Consider the following 22,632-nt stretch of genomic DNA (forward strand, 5'->3'; position numbering starts at 1 on the left):
TTATCTTTTAAAAAAATTGTTGTAGGAAGTACATAACATATCATTTATTATCTTAACAGTTTTTAAGTGTACAGTTCAGTAGTGTTAGGTATAATCTCGTGAAATAGATCTACAGAACATTTCATCTTGCAAATCTGAGACTACTTTTTAAACAACCACCCCTCCTCCCTCAGTTCCTGGTAACTACCTTTCTACTTTCTATTCAATGAATTTGACTACTCTAGGTACTCCATATAAGTTAAATCATACAGTATTTGTCTTTTTGTGATTGGCTTATTTCACTTAGCATAATTTTGTCAAGGTTCATCCATGCTGTAGCATGTGATTTTCTTCCTTTTTAAGGTTATATAATATCTGTTTTATGTATATACCACATTTTGGTTATCATTTAGCCGTTGATGGACACCTGCATTGCTCTTAACCTGTTGGCTGCTGTTTCTTTGAGACTCTGCTTTCATTTCTTTTGTGTATCTACCCAGAAGTGGAATCGTTTGGTCATATGGTAATTCTGCTTTTAATTTTTTGAGGACCTGACCACTTGTTTTCCACAGCAGCTACACCCTTTTATTTTCCCACCAACTGTGTACAAAGGTTCTAATTTCTCTACATCCCCGTCAACAATTACTCTTTATTTATTTATTTATTAAAAGTAACTATCTTTTTTTTTTTTAAAAAGTAGCTATCTTAACGGATCTGAGGTGTGTAAATTCTTGACCACGGTTGCATTTTAACCAGACTAATCTGGTAGCCCTGTGCGAAATGTATTGGTATGAGGTAGTGAGGCATGGAAGGCCAGTTAGGAGGTGCTTGAGTTGACTTAGCTTTGTAGTAATGAACTGGCTTAAATGTGGTGGGAAGATACAATTTTGAGAGGTGGTGGAAGAATGGAAAGAATTTATTTGAATTTAAGAAATTAAGTGAGAAACGACTTGAGAATGACTTTTATTTATTTATTTATTTTATTTATTATTATTTTTTTTTGTCTTTTTGTGACCGGCCATACGGCGCTCAGCCAGTGAGCGCACCGGCCGTCCTTATATAGGATCCGAACCCGCGGCGGGAGCACTGCTGCGCTCCCAGCGCCGCACTCTCCCAAGTGCGCCACGACTGTAATAGAAATGTGGAAGTAAAGGGAAGGAGAGAAAAATAATTTATTGATCTTTTGAGTTTTAGATGATGGGAGTATTGTTGTGAAAATAAATACCTGGCAGGGCAGCTTGAATTATGGGAGCATATGATAGGTGAGAAAACAGATCTGGAAACTTGTTTTTGTGAGGGCCAATGGGATAGTGTTCATAGCATTTCTCATTGAAATATAGATCTGGAAACTTGTTTTTGTGAGGGCCAATGGGATAGTGATCATAGTATTTCTTGTTGAAATATTCATTTTCTATAGAAAAAATAATCTGATAAATTTTTTCTTCTCAATTTTTTACAGCTCTTGCAAGCTTAGGATATGAAAAGAGCTGTGTGTTGTTCAATTGTGCAGCCTTAGCTAGCCAGATTGCAGCAGAACAGAACCTGGATAATGATGAAGGATTGAAAATCGCTGCTAAGCATTACCAGGTATGCAGAAAAGTAGTTACTACATAATGATCAACATTAAGTTGGATTACACTGAAAATAATTTGCATTTAGGTTTATAGATTCTTCATTACACAACAGATGTTTTCTTGAAAAGTAATGTACGATTTAAATGAATTGATTCTTACTGTTGAAGCCCTTAGATAAAGTATCTATAGACCAGGTCTGTTTTTCCTCACTATTTAATACCCAGCACCTAGCACAGTGCCTGGCACATAATAGAGGCTCAATAAATTCGATTGACCAACTAATTAAATGTATGAGACAAAATCTCATACAATTATGGTAAATCCCTTTTAAATAAATGACCTCATTAAAAAAATTTGTACATTATTTTTATGTTTTCTTAGAGTGAGACACACCTAAAATTTCACTGTGTCACAAAAATTAAGACCATTTGGCAAGAAAATAAAAGTTTAACTCTGAGATTCGTGGAGAGGTGATATTTAAATATGGTCAGACGTAATGTTCTTAAGTTGGCTAAATCTATATTTTAGGTACTAATCATTTACTAATATGGCATGTTATTTTGTGACAGTTTTTTATTATTTACTCAGCTCTTTTTCTTTCAGTTAAAAGAACAATTGTGATTATTGTTAAGTTATATCATAAAAAATAATAAAAATATGTTTTACAATTTACAAAGTATTTTCTTTTTTTTTTCTTTTTTTTTTTTTTTTTAAAGATGACCGGCAAGGGGATCTTAACCCTTGTCTTGGTGTTGTCAGCACCACGCTCAGCCAGTGAGCGAACCGGCCATCCCTATATGGGATCCGAACCCGTGGCCTTGGTGTTACCAGCACCGCACTCTCCCGAGTGAGCCACGGGCCGGCCCCTACAAAGTATTTTCAGGAACATTATTTGAATTTCAGATAAACCTTGTGATGCATGTCATGTAATGTAACATCATTCCCATTTTAAATACAAGGAGACTAAAGATTAGAAGTGTCATTAAAGCAGTCCATTTGGGTTTCAGGTGTTCTGAATTTCATGTAATTCCAAATGTTCCTTCCACTGTCTCCCTGTGGAATTTGCTTGTCTCAGAGGTAGAGTCTGTTTAAATTCAGGGGAGAGATGAGGAATGCTGTTTTGGGAAAGTGAAAGGAAATATACTTTAAGCAAACAACATGCTCTAAATTGTGGCTTGCCATACAATCTGGATGGGAATAGATGACAAACATAAGGCACACACTATTTCTTTTTGAAGCCATAGCTGACAAGTATTTTAAAATTTGAAAATGAAGTAAAATTTCTATTAAAAACTGTAACTCAGTTGGTATGTGATATTTTAGAGGACATTCTGAATTATTGCGTAAATATTTTATTCTGTGAGTGTTCGTAGCAGGTTACTTAGTATGATGGAAAGAGAACTGGAGGTATTAAACCTAGGTCCTTGTCTAGGTTGCTTGCCACCCAGAAGCTGTGTGCCCTTGGGCAAGTTCTGTAACCTCTCTAGACCTCCAGTTCCTCATCCTTGTTGTTCTAGTTTATGATTCTGTTAGTTTACTAAATAGGGTCAGCTGATCAGTCCTTGCAGATATTCTAGTTTTACTATACTTCATGACTGCAGAAAATATGTTCATTTTAATACTGTTAGCTTTGAGTTATCTCTGTATGGCCTACCTGTCTAACACACACCACCTTTAATTCCAGACTGACTGCATCCTTTTGCTTAGTGTCATTTGTTTCATAAAAGCAAAGTTATTTTTGTTATTAAAAAAACAAAATATAATTGGGGTGAAAAATTTGATAGGGAACATTTCATTAGGGAGTTCTAGGCCAAACAGAAATCATTAGCAATGGATGTCAGTAATGCTGTTCCTCAGAGGGCTAGGTGTATATACTATTTGGGGTTTCCCCTAAGTGCAGCATGTTTAATTATTTTGAAGGATGAATTTATTCGGGATCAAAGCAAGAACATTTCAGTACTGAGAACATTTCAATAATGTTTTCTCCCTGCCTCTATTCTTATATTAGTTTTGAGGAAGTATATATAATAATAAGCTTAATCAATTTGTCCCATTAATTTACTTTGTTTTTCTCTGCAATTTACTTTTACTGTTTGTTAAATCTCTTGTTACTCTATAAGAGTTTTGGAAAGATACCCTTATTGTCTGTATGTCAGATGTTTTCCAGTGGTGGTGTACGATATGAAAGGTTAAATGTAGTAACTGTTCACTGAGTTAACATTTGAAATGACGTTTGTATATAACAGTAGAAAATTAAGTCTTGCTGAGTTCCTGCAGATTTTAAAGAAATTCTTTTTTCCACTTGTCTAGTTTGCTAGTGGTGCCTTTTTACATATTAAAGAAACGGTTTTATCTGCCTTAAATCGAGAGCCTACCGTGGACATATCTCCAGATACTGTTGGAACCCTCAGTCTTATTATGCTGGCACAGGCCCAAGAAGTATTTTTTTTAAAAGCCACAAGAGGTAACTCCAATTTGTCCTTCATTTTGTTGCATGTGAAAATAATTGATAGGCGTTTAAACTAAGAAAGTGATTAGAATATAATATGTTCAATGTAGGGCTTTCCTTTTTGAACTTGATAACATGGATTATTGAAAAATTTCAGCTCTCCTTTTCTGAACTTGTGTACAAATGTACACTTAAGAATGTAGGCTGTGTTTGAAGTCTTATGAAATGGATAATTAGCTATTGTCTTTAAACACTGAATTCTGTAATAGTATTTATGTATGTTTGTAATATGTCAAACATTCATTCAGCAAATATTTATTAGGTCCCTACTGTGTGGTAGTCACTGTTCTAGTCTCTAGATAAACAGAGTTAGTAGATAAACAGAGTTAGCAGACAAACAAGGTTCTTATTTTTAGGAAGCTTACATTTTAATGTGGGGAAGATGATAAAGATAATTTCAGAGAGATAATTGCTGTGAAGAACATAAGAATGGATGAGGTGGTAGTGACTGGTGATCTGGCTGTGGGATAGGGTGTAGGGGGAGTCATTCTAATTTTAGGTTCATTAGTCAAGAAGGCTGTCTTTGAGGAGGTCCTGTTTAAACTAGACCTAAATGATGAGTCCCTGACCCTGTGAATGAGGGAATAAGAACAATTCTTATAGGGTTTATAAGTTAGTATGAGACATTGGAATATTGGCTGAATATGTTAAGTGAAGGGAAGTTGAAAATAAGAGCAGTCATTATGTGGAAGAAGTATGGATTGGAATAATTTTTTCTTTTAAAATAATAGCTTATATTGAGATAGAATACATGTGTAGTACAATCCATTCTTTTAAAGTACACAATTAGTGGTTTTTAGTATATTCATAGTTTTATAGCCATTACCATTATATTATTTTACGATGTTATTATCACCCCAGAAAGAAACTTAATACCCATTAACAGTCACTCCTGCTTTCTCCTTTACCCCAGCTGCTGGCAACCCTTAATCTATTTTCTCTCTTTGGATTTGCCTGTGGAATAATTTAAAATTTTATGCATAGGACTTGATTTCATTAAAAAGCCTTTTTTAGACAAGATGTATAAACTTGTGATCTCAGTGTCTATACTGCGTCATATATCAGATTATCTCATATTTACTTCAGTTATAATGGTCAATTTTGTTTTTATTTCAGATAAAATGAAAGATGCCATCATAGCTAAATTGGCTAATCAAGCTGCAGATTATTTTGGTGATGCTTTCAAACAGTGTCAGTACAAAGATACTCTCCCTAAGGTCAGTTATTTGTTTTTATAAACACTTGTTTATTTTGCATGTGGAAATATTTGGACATTTTTGTGTATAAAAAGCAAGTTGAAAATTATTATAAAGAAATTTGAAATTTTATTAGAGGCATTTGAAGAATATATTTGTAGAAATAGTTTTCTAAATTTAAGATGCATGAACAGTTCTTTAATATTAAGGGGATGCCTTTGTCTTTACCATTTACTAAACTTGTTTTTCCAAGCTAAAATTCTTTCTGGAAAACTTTGGCCATCTGTCTTCCATAATTTTATCAAATCAAGGCATTGTGTAGTTCTGAATCACTGGTGATTTGGTGGAAGCATGAGTACTTGAGCATGTTGATTATTCACACTTTTAATTATTGTCCTGTTTTCTTAAAGATGAGTCTTAAAGCACAGACACAGACATAAAGAAAAAAGGAAAAGAAAACAAATTCATCTGATACTTTGATTAGAATTAAGTTTTGCCAACAGCTATAGAAAATTGGGCTGCTTATGGACAGCTAAGGAAAATCAACCATCCTAAACCACATACTACAGGAAGTATTATGTTTTAATGTAAACTTTTCTGAAGTGGCAGTTGAAAAGACTATTCAGTGATGATTATTTGTAAATGACAAAGGCAATGACTAGAATAAGTAGTAAATTTGGAATGGTTAAAAAAGGAAACTTAAAGATTGAGCAAAATACGTTTCAACTACTCTTTCAAAGTGTTCAAGGAATTAGTTTCATCTTTATGATAGCATAAGGTGTTTGTTACATGATTTTTTTGTTGGAATTTATTGATTTATAAATCATATGCAGGAATCGTAAATTATGAAATTGCAGACAATTTTGGGGTGAAATAAAAATGCACATATGTGCATCAACAGTACACATTAGTCAGAAGATGAACAATAAAGAATTAATGTGAAGATTCCTGGGGACTTAAAATACACCAAGCGCCTCCTAGAAATTTGCCCAGGACTCTTGTATACTAATAGCATTACTCTTAAAAAGAGGCTTGGGATCTTCTCTCACCTTTTTTTCCATCTGGAAGTCCTCATGTTCAGCTGCACAGTGTACCGTTACATCCTGTTGGGCCATTAGTTCAGTCCTGTCATGGAGAGAAGAATGTCATCTACAAAGACTTGGAAGCTACCTCTGCAGCATTCCTGGTATTCCTTGAAAATCTCCTGTTTACGTACCAAGTTGCTGTAGCCTTACCTTGAGAACTGGCATGAGAGCAGTTTGAGATTTAGATATCTTTTGTTTTTTCTTTTTTGCTAATAAAGCTCATAAGGTATTTTCATATTCTAGTTATAAAACCGGAATATCTACAAATAGTGATCCAGGAGGCTAGGAAATTATTCACTGGGAGAGAGGAAAACACACAAGGTGTAACACAGTTTTTGATTCTTTTATATCTTTTCTAGACAGTGATTGTCTAGTATATTTCATGAATTTTTGTAATATCATGTACTTTCTAAAAAGCAGTGAGCTTGCAGGCTAGAATTTGGCATTTTGGAACAGCCTCTGTCACTATAACTGGTTTTCTGGTTTATGTCTTTGGATCTTTTAATATTAATTTAGATTGGATTTATTTTCAAAACAAATTAGGGCAAAATAATGCTTTACCATATTAATAGTCATGAACTTAGTGCATTTTTCTGTGTGTGATGTGTTTCTGAGTATATGATACTGAAATGTTAGTGTTTACATTATACTACGTCATTTTTATATGGCTAAAATTCATCTTTACTAAGAACTCTCTTAGGATATGAATTTAAGTGAGAACTTACTTTACTGTCTTTTGTCTTTTAAACATGAAACAGTCAGCTATAGAGCAATTTCATTAGTATATGTGAGTAATGGTGGTTTAGTTGACTCCAAGGGCTGGGAAGGGCTCGTAAAAAAGCTTTTAAAGCCCTGTGCTTGGTATTCCTCTGTGAATGTCCATTCCACTTCTCTTTCTAATGCATGCTTTCCTTTCTTCTTTGTAAACAAAATGTTGACTTCATGGCTCAATTAAAGAGAGTTGTGAAAACCTAAATTGGCTTCAATTAACAGTTTGAAAAAAAAACCCTTAATTTTAACAGGGAGAAAAAATTGAATCATCAAATCCAATCCATGCAAAATCATGTGTTCTTCTCTGTTTACACCTAATGACTAACCTATCTCTAAACCGTTAATGGGGTGATTCTAATTTCTGTCTCCTTTTCCTTTTTCTTCCTGCATCCCATGTTGTCTGTGGTGGTTTGTGTGGTTGGACTCTCCCCTGGTCAGTATTTTTATTTCCAGGAGGTGTTCCCCGTCTTGGCTGCAAAGCACTGTATCATGCAGGCCAATGCTGAATACCACCAGTCTATCCTGGCAAAACAGCAGAAGAAATTTGGAGAAGAGATTGCAAGGTTACAGGTGAGTCTCTTGGCAATAAATAGTTAAGTAACTTGGATCTCCAGTTTTTTCCCTAGTGAGATTCACAGGTTTACTCATGAAAATCATTCCTACTATTAAAAGAGACAAGTGATTGTTTTTATCTTTAGGCTTAACCAGCTGCACGGTTTTTGAAGCCTCATGTTTTATGTAAAAAATTCATGCAAAATTTGTATTTAATTCTTTTATTTATTCATGTTTATTTTAATGTAAAAATATTCTAAATTAATTACTGTGCTCCAGGAGGATGTGCAGTGCTTAACTTCTGGCCTAGCGTTGGTTTATTTTTTTTAATATATATTTACTTTTTTATTTTTTAAAAAATTTATTTATTTATTTTTCTTAATTTTATTTTGTCAATATACAATGTGGTTGATTATTGTTGCCCATTACCGAAACCACCCTACCTCCTCCCTCTCCCCCCTCCCACCCAACAATGTCCTTTCTGTATGCTTGTAGTGTCAACTTCAAGGAATTGTAATTGTTTTTTTTTTTTGTCATTTTTTCGTGACCGGCACTCAGCCAGTGAGTGCACTGGTCAGTCCTATATAGGATCCGAACCCACGGCGGGAGCGTTGCCGCGCTCCCAGCGCAGCACTCTACCAAGTGCGCCACGGGCTCGGCCCGAGGAATTGTAATTGTTATGTCTTCTTCTCCTCCCCAGTTTTTTTTTGTGTGTGTGTGTGTATGTGTGTGTGTGTGTGTGAATTTATTTATTTATTTTAGCTCCCACCAGTAAGTGAGAACATGTGGTATTTCTCTTTCTGTGCCTGACTTGTTTCACTTAATATAATTCTCTCCAGTCCATCCATGTTGTTGCAAATGGCAGTATTTCATTCGTTTTGATAGCTGAGTAGTATTCCATTGTGTAGATATACCACATTTTCCGTATCCACTCATCCGATGATGGACATTTGGGCTGGTTCCAACTCTTGGCTATTGTAAAGAGTGCTGCGATGAACATTGGGGAACAGGTATACCTTCGACTTGATGATTTCCATTCCTCTGGGTATATTCCCAGCAGTGGGATAGCTGGGTCATATGGTAGATCTATGTGCAATTGTTTGAGGAACCTCCATACCATTTTCCATAGAGGCTGCACCATTTTGCAGTCCCACCAACAATGTATGAGAGTTCCTTTTTCTCCGCAACCTCGCCAGCATTTATCGTTCAGAGTCTTTTGGATATTAGCCATCCTAACTGGGGCGAGATGGTATCTCAGTGTGGTTTTGATTTGCATTTCTGGATGCTGAGTGATGTTGAGCATTTTTTCATATGTCTGTTGGCCATTTGTATATCTTCCTTAGAAAAATGCCTACTTAGCTCTTTTGCCCATTTTTTAATAGGGTTGCTTGTTTTTTTCTTGTAAAGTTGTTTGAGTTCCTTGTATATTCTGGATATTAATCCTTTGTCAGATGTATGTTTTGCAAATATTTTCTCCCACTCTGTTGGTTGTCTTTTAACTCTGTTAATTGTTTCTTTTGCTGTGCGGAAGCTCTTTAGTTTGATATAATCCCATTTGTTTATTTTTCCTTTGGTTGCCTGTGCTTTTGGGGTCGTATTCATGAAGTCTTTGTCCAGTCCTACTTCCTGAAGTGTTTCTCCTGTGTTTTCTTTAAGAAGTTTTATTGTTTCCGTTTTATTGTATATTTAATACTTTAATCCATTTTGAGTTGACTTTAGTGTATGGTGAGAGGTATGGGTCTAGTTTCATTCTCCTGCATATTGATATCCAGTCTCCAAGCACCATTTGCTAAAGAGGCAGTCTCTTCCCCAGTGTATAGGCTTGTTGCCTTAAGATCAGATGGCTGTAGGTGTGTGGGTTGATTTCTGGATTCTCTATTCTGTTCCATTGATCAGTGTGTCTGTTTTTATGCCAATACCATACTGTTTGGGTTATTATAGCTTTGCAGTATAGTTTAAAGTCAGGTAGTGTTATGCCTCCAGGTTTATTTTTTTTGCTCAGTGTTGCTTTGGCTATGCGTGGTCTTTTATTATTTCATATAAATGTCTGGATAGTTCTTTCCATTTCTGAGAAAAATGTCTTTGGAATTTTGATGGGGATTGCATTGAATTTGTATATCACTTTGGGTAGTATGGACATTTTCACTATGTTGATTCTTCCAATCCAAGAGCATGGAATATCTTTCCATCTTCTTGTATCCTCTCTAATTTCTCTCAGCAGTGGTTTGTAGTTCTTATTATAGAGATTTTTCACATCCTTGGTTAACTCAATTCCTAAGTATTTTACTTTTTTGGTGGCTATTGTAAATGGGCAGGCTTTCTTGATTTCTCGTTCTGCATGTTCACTATTGGAGAATAGAAATGCTACTGATTTTTGTGTGTTGATTTTGTATCCTGCTACTTTGCTGAAATCAATTATCACCTCCAAGAGTTTTTTTGTAGAGGCTTTAGGCTGTTCGATATATAGGATCATGTCATCTGCAAACAGGGACAATTTGACTTCATCTTTTCCAATCTGGATGCCCTTTATTTCCTTCTCTTCTCTGATTGCTCTGGCTAGTACTTCCAACACTATGTTGAATAGGAGTGGTGAGAGTGGGCATCCTTGTCTAGTTCCTGTTCTTAAAGAAAAAGCTTTCAGCTTTTCCCCATTCAGGATGATATTGGCAGTGGGTTTGGCATATGTGGCTTTAATTATGTTGAGATACTTTCCCTCTATACCTAACTTATAGAGGGTCTTTGTCATGAATGCGTGTTGAATTTTATTAAATGCTTTCTTAGAATCTATAGAGATGATCATATCGTCCTGGTGTTTGATTTTATTAATATGGTGTATCACATTTACTGATTTGCGTATGTTGAACCAACCTTGCATCCCTGGGATGAATCCCACTTGATCGTGGTGAATAATTTTACGTATGTGTTGCTGTATTCTGTTTGCTAGTATTTTAGTGAGGATTTTTGCATCTATATTCATCAAGGATATCGGCCTGTAGTTTTCTTTTTTGGTTATATCTTTACCTGGTTTTGGTATCAGGATGATGTTTGCTTCATAGAATGAGTTTGGGAGCTTTGCGTCTGTTTCAATCTTTTGGAATAGTTTGTAAAGAATTGGTGTCAATTCCTCTTTGAATGTTTGGTAAAATTCTGCTGTGAATCCATCTGGTCCTGGACTTTTCTTTGTTGGGAGTTTTCTGATAACAGCTTCAATCTCTTGTATTGTTATTGGTCTGTTCAGATTTTCTACATCTTCATGGCTCAGGTTTGGGAGGTTGTGTGTGTCCAGAAATTTATCCATTTCCTTCAGATTTTCAAACTTGTTGGCGTATAGTTGTTTATAGTAGTCTCGAATGATTCCTTGTATTTCAGATGAATCAGTTATAATATCGCCTTTTTCATTTCTAATTTTTGTTATTTGAATCTTCTCTCTTCTTTTTTTTGTTAGCCATGCTAATGGTTTGTCAATTTTATTTACCTTTTCAAAAAACCAACTTTTTGATTCATTGCTCTTTTGTATTGTTTTTTGGGTTTCAATTTCATTCAGTTCTGCTCTGATCTTAATGATTTCTTTCCGTCTGCTAACTTTAGGGTTGGATTGTTCTTGGTTTTCTAGTTCTTTAAGGTGACGTGTTAGGTTGTTCACTTGCCATCTTTCCATTCTTCTGAAGTGAGCATTTAATGCAATAAATTTTCCCCTTAATACTGCTTTTGCAGTATCCCACAGGTTTTGGTGTGATGTATCATTATTTTCATTAGTTTCAATAAATTTTTTGATTTCCTGCTTGATTTCTTCTTGGACCCATATGTCATTAAGTAGAATGCTGTTTAATTTCCATGTGTTTGTATAGTTTCCAGAATTTTGTTTGTTATTGATTTCTAGTTTTAATCCATTATGGTCTGAGAAAATACATGGGATAATTCCAATTTTTTTGAATTTGTTGACACTTGATTTGTGACCTAATATGTGATCTATCCTGGAGAATGATCCATGTGCTGATGAGAAGAATGAATATTCTGAGGTTGTTGGGTGGAATGTTCTGTAGATATCTGCCAAGTCCAATTGGTCTAGAGTCTTGTTTAGATCTTGTGTTTCTCTGCTGATTCTTTGCCTAGATGATCTGTCCAATATTGACAGTGGGGTGTTCAGGTCCCCTGCTATTGTGGTATTAGTGTCTATTTCCTTCTTTAGGTCTAATAGAGTTTGTTTTATAAATCTGGCTGCTCCAGCATTGGGTGCGTATATATTTATGATTGTTACGTCTTGTTGATAGATCAGTCCTTTTATCATTATGTAGTGTCCCTCATTGTCTCTTTTTATGGTTTTTAGTTTAAAGTCTACTTTGTCAGATAAAAGAATAGTTACTCCAGCTCGTTTTTCTTTTCTGTTTGCATGGTAAATCTTTTTCCGTCCTTTCACTCTTAGTCTATGTGAGTCTTTATGGGTGAGGTGGGTCTCTTGAAGGCAGCATATAGTTGGGTCCTCCTTTTTAATCCAGTCAGCCAGTCTGTGGCTTTTGATTGGGGAATTTAATCCTTTTACGTTAAGAGTTATTATTGAAAAGTGTTGATTTATTCCTAGCATTTTGTTGATTGTTGTTTTGTTGTCTTAGGTGTCTTTTGTTCCTTGCTTTCTGATTTACTGTTTGTTTTCTGTGTTTGTTGGTTCCTTAGGTTGTAGATAGCCTGTATTTTATTACAAGATAGATCTAAATGCTGGAGGGAGAGCAGGCCTTCAAATGAATCCTTATGTAATTCAGTCAAATGGTTTTCTTTTTTTTTTTTTTTTGTGTCTTTTTCATGACCGGCACTCAGCCAGTGAGTGCACTGGCCATTCCTATATAGGATCCAAACCCGTGGCGGGAGCCGCGCCCTCAGCTCCGCACTCTCCCGAGTGCGCCACGGGCTTGGCCCAAATGATTTTCACTGAGAATTAGTTTCTCAGTCCAGCGGTATGCTTCCCATGCATTGTCATCAATGGAATATATAGCGTTTCCTTGGAAATTTCTCAGCCAAGTGCAGGTGCAGTTTCAGAGGCTGAGAAGCCCAAAGTCTGGGGAACCCATCTGGTGAGGGTCTTCTTTGGTGGCTTCATAGCAATGAAGGGGTCTCATAGTGAGACTGGCAGAGCAGCCTAGCTTTGGTTTAAACAGGACATAATTCCACAGCTTCAGGACAGTGTTTTTTTTTTTTTAAATACACACACACACATGCACAAAATAGATGTTGTAAACAGTAGAGTACCTTCTATTTAGTTGTGTCCATACTGTTTCCATTGGGGCTGTCAGACACATGCTGTGACATCTGCGGCAACTTTGCTGCTGGAGCAAGAGCTGTTTATGTGAGTTGTTTGTGTTTTGAATATTGGTAAGCAGAGGATAAGAAGAGGACTATTAGGGAAATTCAAATGTGGACTGGGTATTAGATACTATAGATGTCTTAGTCTGTTTTGTGCTGCTGTAACAATGCTACAGACACTGGGTAATTTATAAAGAAAAGAAATTTATTTCTCACAGGTCTGGAGGCTGGAAAGTCTAATATCAAGCTGCAGGCATCTGCTGAGGGCCTTTGTGCAACGTCATCCCATGGCAGAAGCGGGGAGGGCAAGAAAGCTCAGAGAACAAGAGGGGGCCAAACTTTCTTTTATAGCAAAGCCACTCTTGAGATAACTAACCCACTCTGCAATAATGGCATTAATTGATTCACCTCTTATTATGCTCTGTCTTCTAACACTGATGCCTTGGGGATTAAGTTGTCAATACATGAGCTTTGGGTGGAGACATTCAAACCATAGCAGTGGAAGTGTTTAGGAAGTTCAAATTAGTTAATCTCTGCATGAGAAAACAAATCCACACTGACAAAATCAGAGAGACATATTTTGTTTTTTTATAAAACCCTGATTTTCAAACATGTCTGATTTGTCCAGGGATTCACTTTGATTGTAGTAACTTAGATTCTTAAAGAAGAATGCTTCTGAACAAGAAATTTCTGTGGGAAGGACTTTTTTTTTTAAGGCTAGCATATTAAAATTATTTGAAGCTTAGTTTTTTGTATTTTCTATGAATTCTAGGACTATTAGATTCAAGTAAGCCCTTATTTAGTCTCTATTGACCAGTCAGAGAAGAACTTGTTTTGAAATTTTGTTTTAAAAACCCTCTGGAGGAAACTCTTTCAGGTTCACACAATGAGAGATAAAGACTTTTCTCAGTTATAGACACACAGACTTTGTAGCTTCAGTTTTGTGGTTTAGTTGTAGGTCGGAAGTTAACAAAGAACACACTCACTGATCTCAAAGGGCAGTTTGTTCCTCTTTTAGATAGGCATGAAATATTTTGAAAATTAGTTGAGCTCACAAATAGGCAAACACAACAACCAGACCAAAAAGGTGACTAACCATATTCTCTGTAGCTTCTTATTCAGTAGAGAAAAGTAACCCATGATTCTGACAGAAATCATTATGTAGTCACACCATTAAACCAGCTTTCTAGTCATTGCTACCAGCAAAATGAAATAACTTATTGGTTGTGTGCCAACCGGAAACAAAAACAAAATCATATAGTCAGAAAAATCACAACAATAGGTAAAAGGGCAGCAAAGGTAAAATCGCTGCTTGGGATTACTTCCAGAGCCAAGAAAAATTGTACCTGGGCTTAATATAGCTCATGAGCTGTACTTCTTGAACAGTGCAGTTTATTTGGCCCCCGCAAAGTGGCTCCTCTTGATCATCTTGGTGAAATCTCCAAAGCTGCCGAAGCACAATTTTCAAAGATGTAAAAATACATAGATATAAAGACATAAAAACACAATTCATATGGAATGACTTTAAGTCAGAGATTTTTTTTTAACTCATTAATAGGATATAAAGCCAACTTTGTGAAAGTATTGTTTGTTTTCTTAGTTATGATTGTAGATTCTAGGTATTAAGGAGATTGTTCTTATTTGGAGATATATGCTGAGGTATTTAGGTGTGAGGGGTCATGACATGTGAACTTCAGTTGATGGGAAAGAGAGGTAAAGCAAATATGGCAAAATGGTAACAATTGTTGAACCTAGATACAGAGTATATTGTTACTTATTGTTCTGTTCCTTTAATTTTTTGTGGGCTTGAAAATTTTCAAAATAAAAATTGGGAAAAGAGGTATATATAAAGGTACATACTTCAACAAACGTTGTCCTTTTTCCCCCTCTATCCTGTTGCTGCTATCCTTTTTCTCACTGCCCCAAAGGTAATTTCCATTAGTTTCTTGTTTAATCCTTTCATTTTTCCCCCCTTTGAAGTAGAAAAAGTACAAACACATACATTATGCACATTCTTAGCTCTTATTCTTACCCAAGAGGTAGTATACTATATAAACAGTGTTGTGCATCTTGCTTTTCTCATATAACAATGTATTCTGAAGATCTCTGTATCTTAATACAGCCATAGAGAGACTGCCCTCAGTTTTCTTTAGGGCTACATTGTACTTCATTGTATAAACCACAGTTTATTGCTGTCTTTTATTGCTGTGTACTTGTGTTTTTAAGATTCACTATTACAAACAACGCTGCAGTGAATAATCATGTACATAGGGTATTTTGTACTTAGATGTTTTAGTCAGCTTGGGCTGCCATAACAAAATGCCGTAGACTGGATGACTTAAACAACAGAAATTTCTTTTCTCATAGTTCTAGAGGCTGGAAGTCCAAGGTCAGGGTCCCAACATGATCATGTTCTGGTGAGGTTTACAGATGGCTTACTTGCTCTGTCTGTACATGGTAAGAGAGAGAGCAAGTTCTCTGGTGTCTCATCTTATAAGGCACTAATCCCATGAAAGGGGCCCCACCCTCATGACCTCATCTAAACCTAATTATCTCTCACAAGCCCCGTCTCTAAATAATATCACATTCAGGGTTAGGGCTTCAACATACAAATTTTGGCAAACACAGTTCAGTCCATAGCAGCAGGTGTATCTTAAGATAGAAATGAGATTGCTCGTATCAAAGTATAAATACATTTATTATATATTATATTTGTATTGTTAATCCACTTGGAGTTTTTCCTAATGTGAGATTTGAGGTATGGATCTAATTTTTATGTTTTCCTAGATGGCTACCCAGTTGTGCTCAAACCATTTATTACAATGACTTTGTTTACCTCACCGTTCTGAGATTTTTTGTTTTAATAATAATTTTATAGAGATATAATTCATATATTGTTCACCTATTTAAAGTTCAGTGCTTTTTATTATATTCACAGAGCTGTGCAGTCATCACCAAAATCAATTTTAGAACATTTTCATCACCCGCAAAAGAAACCTTTACTCATTAGCATTCACTGCTCATTTTCCCCCAACTTCCCCCAGCTGTAGGCAGCCATTTATCTATTCTCTGTCTCCATGGATTTGCCTATACTGGACATTTCATATAAATGGAATCATACAATATGTGATCCTTTGTGACTGGCTTCTTTCTTTCTCTTTCTTTCTTCTTTTTTTTTAAAAGATGGGTAAGGTGATCCCAACCCTTGACTTGGTGTTGTCAGCACCACGCTCCCCGAAGTGAGCTAACCAGCCATCCCTACATAGGGATCTGAACCCGTGGCCTTGGTCTCACCAGCACCACACTCTCCCAAGTGAGCCACGGGCCAGCCCTTCCTTCTCTTTCTTTTTTTAATTCAATTTTATTTTTATTATTTTTGTGGGATGTAGTGTGTTGTTTCAATACATGCATATCTTGCACAGTGATTCACTCTGGGTAGACAGCATAGTTTGTCCTCATTAGTTCACTCCTAATCTTCCCCCCGCACCCATCACCCCTCCAAGCCCCTGGTAACCATTATTTCACCCTCTTTTTAAAAAAAAAAAAACACACAAAAATTAACATCCTTATTGTGAAAGGAATTCTTAAAAATGAAGTAGAAAAATCTAAGCAGAAATTTGGTGAAGGACATGAGCAGATAAATCACATACCCCAAAGAAACACGTGTGGTAATAAGTACATTGTAGGATCTGGTTGTGGGCGGGGGCAGGGCTGGCCCAGGCCACTGTCTGAGGATCCTGGGCATCGGCATCAGCTGGTTCCATTGCTGGCCCTCGATGTATGGTGGTGGGGATGCCAAGGCCCACAGTCCCCGTCTCCCAGGACCCCTTGGCGTCGGGCTGGCTCCATAGCTGGCCTGGAGGTGCTTGTTTTGAGATTCTGCCTCTATCACATATTTAAATTCACGTTATTATTTGGATCTATTTCTGAACTTATTATTCTGTTTTATTGGCTTTTCTGTTCATGCTCCAGCTCCATCCCATTTTAGTTATGTATGCTTTAGGCTGTTTTAATGCCTGAGAGCTATTAACATCTCGCATTTTCTGAATTTTCCTGACTGTTCTTGTTTCCTGAATTTTCTCATTTTCAGAATTTTTTTGACTATTTTTGCTTGTTTATACTTCTTTATATGAATTTTATTTTGCTTAACTGTTTATTATGGAAAATTTCAAACATATATAAAAGTGAGAATCATTAAGTATTCATTACACAGCTTCAGTGATTATCAGTATTTTGCTATTTTGTGTTTCATCTATTTCCCCTTCCCTTATTTTTTTTGCTGTATTTTATAGCTATCTTACATATCTTTTCATCCTTAAGTACTTTAGAATATATCTCTAATAGATAAAGTTTAAAAAAAATTAAAACCACGGTGCCATTATCTCATCTAGGAAAATTAGTATGAATTAATGATTAATATTCATAACCCAATATTCAAATCTAGTTTAGTTTTCTCTGATTTTTTTGTCAGGAATCTTGGTTTGTTCATATCAGGATGTACACAAAGTCCTCACATTACATTTGGTTGATAATGTCTCTTAAATCTTTAATTTGGGGCCTGCCCGTGGCTCACTCGGGAGAGTGCGGTGCTGATAACACCAAGGCCCCGGGTTCGGATCCCATATACGGATGGCCGGTTCGCTCACTGGCTGAGCGTGGTGCTGACAACACCAAGTCAAGGGTTAAGATCCTCTTAACGGTCATCTTTAAAAAAAAAAAAAAATCTTTAATTTGTAACAGCCTCCCCCTTTCCAACTATTAAGTTGAATTCTTTCCTTTTTTGTGTTCGGTATATTACAATGATTTCTATGATGTCTGTTCTCCCTTTTGCTCCTTATATAAATGTCTCAGTCTTTCTTAAATGAATTTGTGTTTTTCTTTACTTTCTTTCCTGAGTTCTCAGATCCCGTTTTACATTTTCTTGCTCCCTGGCTGTCACCAACTGTTGTCTGGGCTATCTGGTCCTCTGTTCATACTTTGTGTTCTTTTAGTACTGTGTTCGCATCATCCTTAAGTTGTTTAGTTTATTTTAGTATGCTGTTTTCATCTGCTTTGTGGCAATATTTCTTTGGTGAATTTTCATTTTCTATTGGGAAGTTATTCTGCTGGTTTTCATCTTTTCCTCAGGTTGTCTTAATGTTGAGGCAGATGAGATGCCTTTTCAGTTACTTGTGTTGGAATGAGATTGATTTTTACTGGAGGTTCCTGGATCGGGGAATGGGTCAGTGTGGCTTGACATGGGCGAGTTTGTTTGCCTTTATCGTCAGATGACAGGTGTTTCTCATCATTGTTTTCAGATTTGCTTAAAGCAGTCCCACTCAGGGTGGCACCCTCAGCACTTCCCTTTTCCCCCTGTGTATCAGATTACCTTATGGTTACAGTACCAGTTTTGCAATTCGGGGGAGTGTTTGACTACATTTACAAATCAAATTTGATTTTCATATTTAAAAAGTGATTTAAATTTGTGAATTTTTCCATTTCCTAGTTTGTACTGAAGACGTAGCTTTTGTTTTGTTCTGATTACCCTTGTTTCTCTCTATGGTTTTGTGTTGATCTTGCATATATCTTTTAAAATGTATTCCTGGATATTTTGTCTTTCTTTTGCTAGTAACAATGGATTTATTTCCTCTGTCATCTCTTTAAATTGTTGGTTGTTTATTTGTATTCACTATATCGATTTTGTATTCAGGCTACCTCTCATTTAGAATAGTTACGTTGATTCTCTTAGGCTGGTATACAAACACATCACCTGTCTTTCTAAATTTTATACGTTTAATTTCATTCTTTTGTCTAATTGTTTTGACATGTTTACGGTGGTGGTAATACTGGTGATCTTTGATTTCTGCTCTAGTAGTGTTATGTTTTTCTACTAAGCATGATACCAGCTTTGGGGATTAAGATTTTTGTCATGTTAAGGAACTGTATATCTATTTCTCTTTTGCTAAGTGTTAAAAAAATCAAGAATATTGAATTTTGTCAAATGCCTTTTCAACATCTATGGAAATATTTGATTTTTAACTTAAATCTATTATTTTGGAGAATTACATAAGTAGATTTTTCTAGTATTAAGCCATTTTTGTATTCTTGTAGTTTTGGTGTTTTAGACTTGCTTTATGTCCTCATCTGATCACTTTATATAGATGTTCTCTATATGCCTGAGAATATTGTATATGAGTGTACTTCAAAAAATTCATGGACAGATTTGTATTCTTTTAATTCTATTTTTTCATAAACTCTTTGAAGTACCTTCATGTTCTCTGATTGTAGAGTCCAGGGTTCTTCATGTCTGGTAAATTGAACTCATTAATTGTGTTATTCAGATCTACTATAACCGTACAAATTTTTTGTTTGCTTGGTTCCAGCTATTGCTGAGACAGGAGTATTAAAATTTTCTACTTTGATGATGGGTAGCTTTATCAATTTATCATTATAAACAATTGTAATGAAACAAATAAATAAAAAAACTTAAGTTTTTTATCATTCTGCAAAATTGGCAAATGTTAAAATGGTATGTACTGAATTTATCCCTCAACACTTTTGGGCTTATTGTTTATTTTATCAGATGTTACTGTACTTAATACCACCTAAGTAATGTAATTTGAGCTTTAAATTTGTGTGAGGCATATGCTCATCTTACTATAAAGCCAAACTTTTTTTTTTTTAATAAAAATTATTGACTCTGAAATGACATGCTACTTGGTTGACTTTCTGTGTTGTTGGATAATTTTTTCTGATCTACCCTTTTACTCAGGGTATAGCCCTTTGAGTTTTCTGCCTTCGTGTGAGGGAGTGAAGAAGGTGCATCTCAGGTCTCTGTTTTGTGTAGTTTCCAAGGGGGCTTTTAATATATTTTAATTGCTAGTTCTTTGGGTTATAGAAATAACCTAACAGCCAGCCTTGCTCAGTGTTCATTTATGCTAAGTGACCCGTGGATTTCTTTTACTATCTTGGCAATACACTCATGTGTTTAAAGAGGGATATCTGCTATCCTTCATTTTTTGGGTACTTTGTTATGGGAGAATTTTCAGGTTATTTTGTCACTCACATTGCTGGAAATGCAAGTAAGTCCTCAAGTTAATTTTCTTTAAAGCAGTGATTGGATGCTTGGTGGAGAAAGAGAAAAAACTTTTTTTTTTTTGACATTTTTTGTTTAGCATGCAGCAGAATTGATTAAAACAGTGGCATCTCGCTATGATGAATATGTCAATGTGAAGGATTTTTCTGACAAAATCAACCGTGCCCTTACTGCAGCAAAGAAAGATAATGACTTCATTTATCATGATCGAGTTCCAGACCTTAAAGATCTAGACCCAATTGGCAAAGCCACACTTGTGAAATCTACCCCAGTCAATGTACCCATCAGCCAGAAGTTTACTGGTAAGTCAGTTATTCAGATGTACTTTAATCTTGCTAATCTTTTCTCTGGTTTAATTTGTATTTTCTGGTTAAAATCACACAATTGCTCTTGTGTGCTTTGAATATAATTTGCATTTATGTTCAAAATGAGTGTGAGAATAAAAACTAAGTGTTGTATATTAGTGAAATTTTAAGATGGAAAATAAATGATGATACATATGTAAAATATACAACAAAGTCAGAAAACTGTTTGGATAATGATTAAGACTTTAAACAGCACTTGTCATTTTGTTAACATAATATTTATTATATTATTTAAGATCCTGCCATTAAAAATAAGCATACATAAATATTTCTTTAAATGTGTGAACTTTTAGAGTCATATTTCTATCAGATAAATAAATATTACCTTATCCTTGGATATTGTACATATATATGATATATGGTAGCCTCTAGCTGAGATCTCAAGGATGATAATCTAAGTTATTGAGAGAGGGTGATTATTTTACTTATGTTTATTTAGTAAACACAAAGTGTTTACCATGTGCCAGGGACTCTTTTAAGCACTTTACAAATATTAGATCATTTATTTCTCACAACCACCCTGTGAGATGGGTACTGTTATTATCCCCATTTGACTGATAAGAATACTGATGAACAGAGTGGTTAAGTAATTTGCCCAAAGTCACATAGCTAGGAAGTGGTAGAGCTGGAAATTAAATCCTGGCACAGTGGCCCACTCAGTCAATTTAATTAGCAAATGAGCAGTGTTACTATAGTTTTCTGAAACTCGATGACAAACACATCTTAAAAAGTTAAAGAAATTAAGTTCAAAGAAAAAGCTTTCATGGGCCGGCCCATGGCTCACTCGGGAGAGTGTGGTGCTGATAAAACCAAGACCACGGGTTTGGATCCCGTATAGAGATGGCCAGTTAGCTCACTGGGTGAGTGTGATGCTGACAACACCAAGTCAAGGGTTAAGATCCCCTTAAAGGTCATCTTTAAAAAAAAAAAAAAGAAAAAAGAAAAAGCTTTCAGTGTTGTCCTTGTCCATGAATATAGTGATCTAAAAATTCTCTTTATCACTGAGCTTTCAGTAGTGATTTAGTTTTGCTCTTTAAATATTTGTAGACTGTGTGAGTATTGGAAAGAAAATATGAAGTAGACTGTGAATATTGGAAAGAAAATATGAATTGTCACTTTTATAGTGTGAGTTTTTGTCTTCAAATTTTGTTGAAATTTCCCTTCCTAATTTTAGATCTGTTTGAGAAGATGGTCCCTGTGTCAGTGCAGCAGTCTTTGGCTGCCTATAATCAGAGGAAAGCTGATTTGGTTAACAGATCAATTGCTCAAATGAGAGAAGCCACCACTTTGGCAAATGGGTAGGTAGAGCTTAACTTTGATATATTTATCTCAAGTTCTAAAGTTTTCTGTTTGGTTATTTTTAAATAGTTTGTGAACATTTTAGTTTTCTGAATTTGGAAGTAAATGCCAAGGGTATGAAATAGCAGATGTAGACAAACACACATAACACATTTCTTGGGGGCTGTATTTATTAAGCCTTAGCAACTATATTATAGTTGGAAGAAATTTAATTATAGAAACAAGGTGAAAATATTTGACTACTAGTTTGTATTTTAAGATATACTTATTTGAGAGAAATGAGAAGTAGAAATGAACTCTTGAAGTTAAGATATGTGGTGCATTCAGTATTCTGAACCAGTTTTTGTTTCTGGTAGATTAAAGACTAAGAAAATAATTCATTGGTTTTAAAAAATTTTAGGTATAATTTGAACACAATAAAATACACCCATTTTAAGTGTACAGTTCAATTAGTTTTGATAAGTATATGTACCCATGTAATCATCACCACCACCAACACGATCAAGATAGAGAACATTTTTTTATTACCCTAAAAAATTATCTTGCCTCTTTCCCTTCAATCCCTCTTCCCCTGGTCCTGCAGTACTGATCTGCTCTGTCACTGTAGGTTAGTTTTACTTTTTATACAATTTAATATGAATGTAATAGAGCATGTACATATGTACATCACAGTGTGTGATATGTTACGGTATATACAGTATGCAATACTTATAGTTATGTACAAAATATACTCAAAATGTGTTTGGCTTCTTAGCATAATGTTTTTGAGATTCATCTATGTTGTCATGTGTATCAGTTTGATCCTTATTGCTGTGCAGTATTCTATTTTATGGTCATACAGCAGTTAATTCTTTCACCTGTTTATGGACATTTCAGTTGCTATGAACATATATGTACAAATCTTTGTGTGGATATACGTTTTAGTTCTCTTG

At 35.3% G+C, this 22,632-nt stretch overlaps 1 protein-coding gene across 2 annotated transcripts in view; it reads left to right on the top strand.

The window, feature by feature from the left end:
* Positions 1-22,632, top strand: part of PDCD6IP (programmed cell death 6 interacting protein) — a 70,619-nt gene that overhangs the window by 15,621 nt on the left and 32,366 nt on the right. The window contains exons 4-9 of one of the 2 annotated variants that reach the window (XM_063113886.1): positions 1,439-1,566; positions 3,864-4,017; positions 5,179-5,279; positions 7,553-7,684; positions 20,116-20,338; positions 21,576-21,699. In XM_063113886.1, the coding sequence (XP_062969956.1) occupies positions 1,439-1,566; positions 3,864-4,017; positions 5,179-5,279; positions 7,553-7,684; positions 20,116-20,338; positions 21,576-21,699 (862 nt within the window). The remainder of the gene's footprint in view (positions 1-1,438; positions 1,567-3,863; positions 4,018-5,178; positions 5,280-7,552; positions 7,685-20,115; positions 20,339-21,575; positions 21,700-22,632) is intronic. The other variant, XM_063113887.1, reaches the window with a different exon arrangement.

This window comes from Cynocephalus volans, chromosome 11 (assembly GCF_027409185.1).
Source record: "Cynocephalus volans isolate mCynVol1 chromosome 11, mCynVol1.pri, whole genome shotgun sequence".
Lineage (NCBI taxonomy): Eukaryota > Metazoa > Chordata > Mammalia > Dermoptera > Cynocephalidae > Cynocephalus > Cynocephalus volans.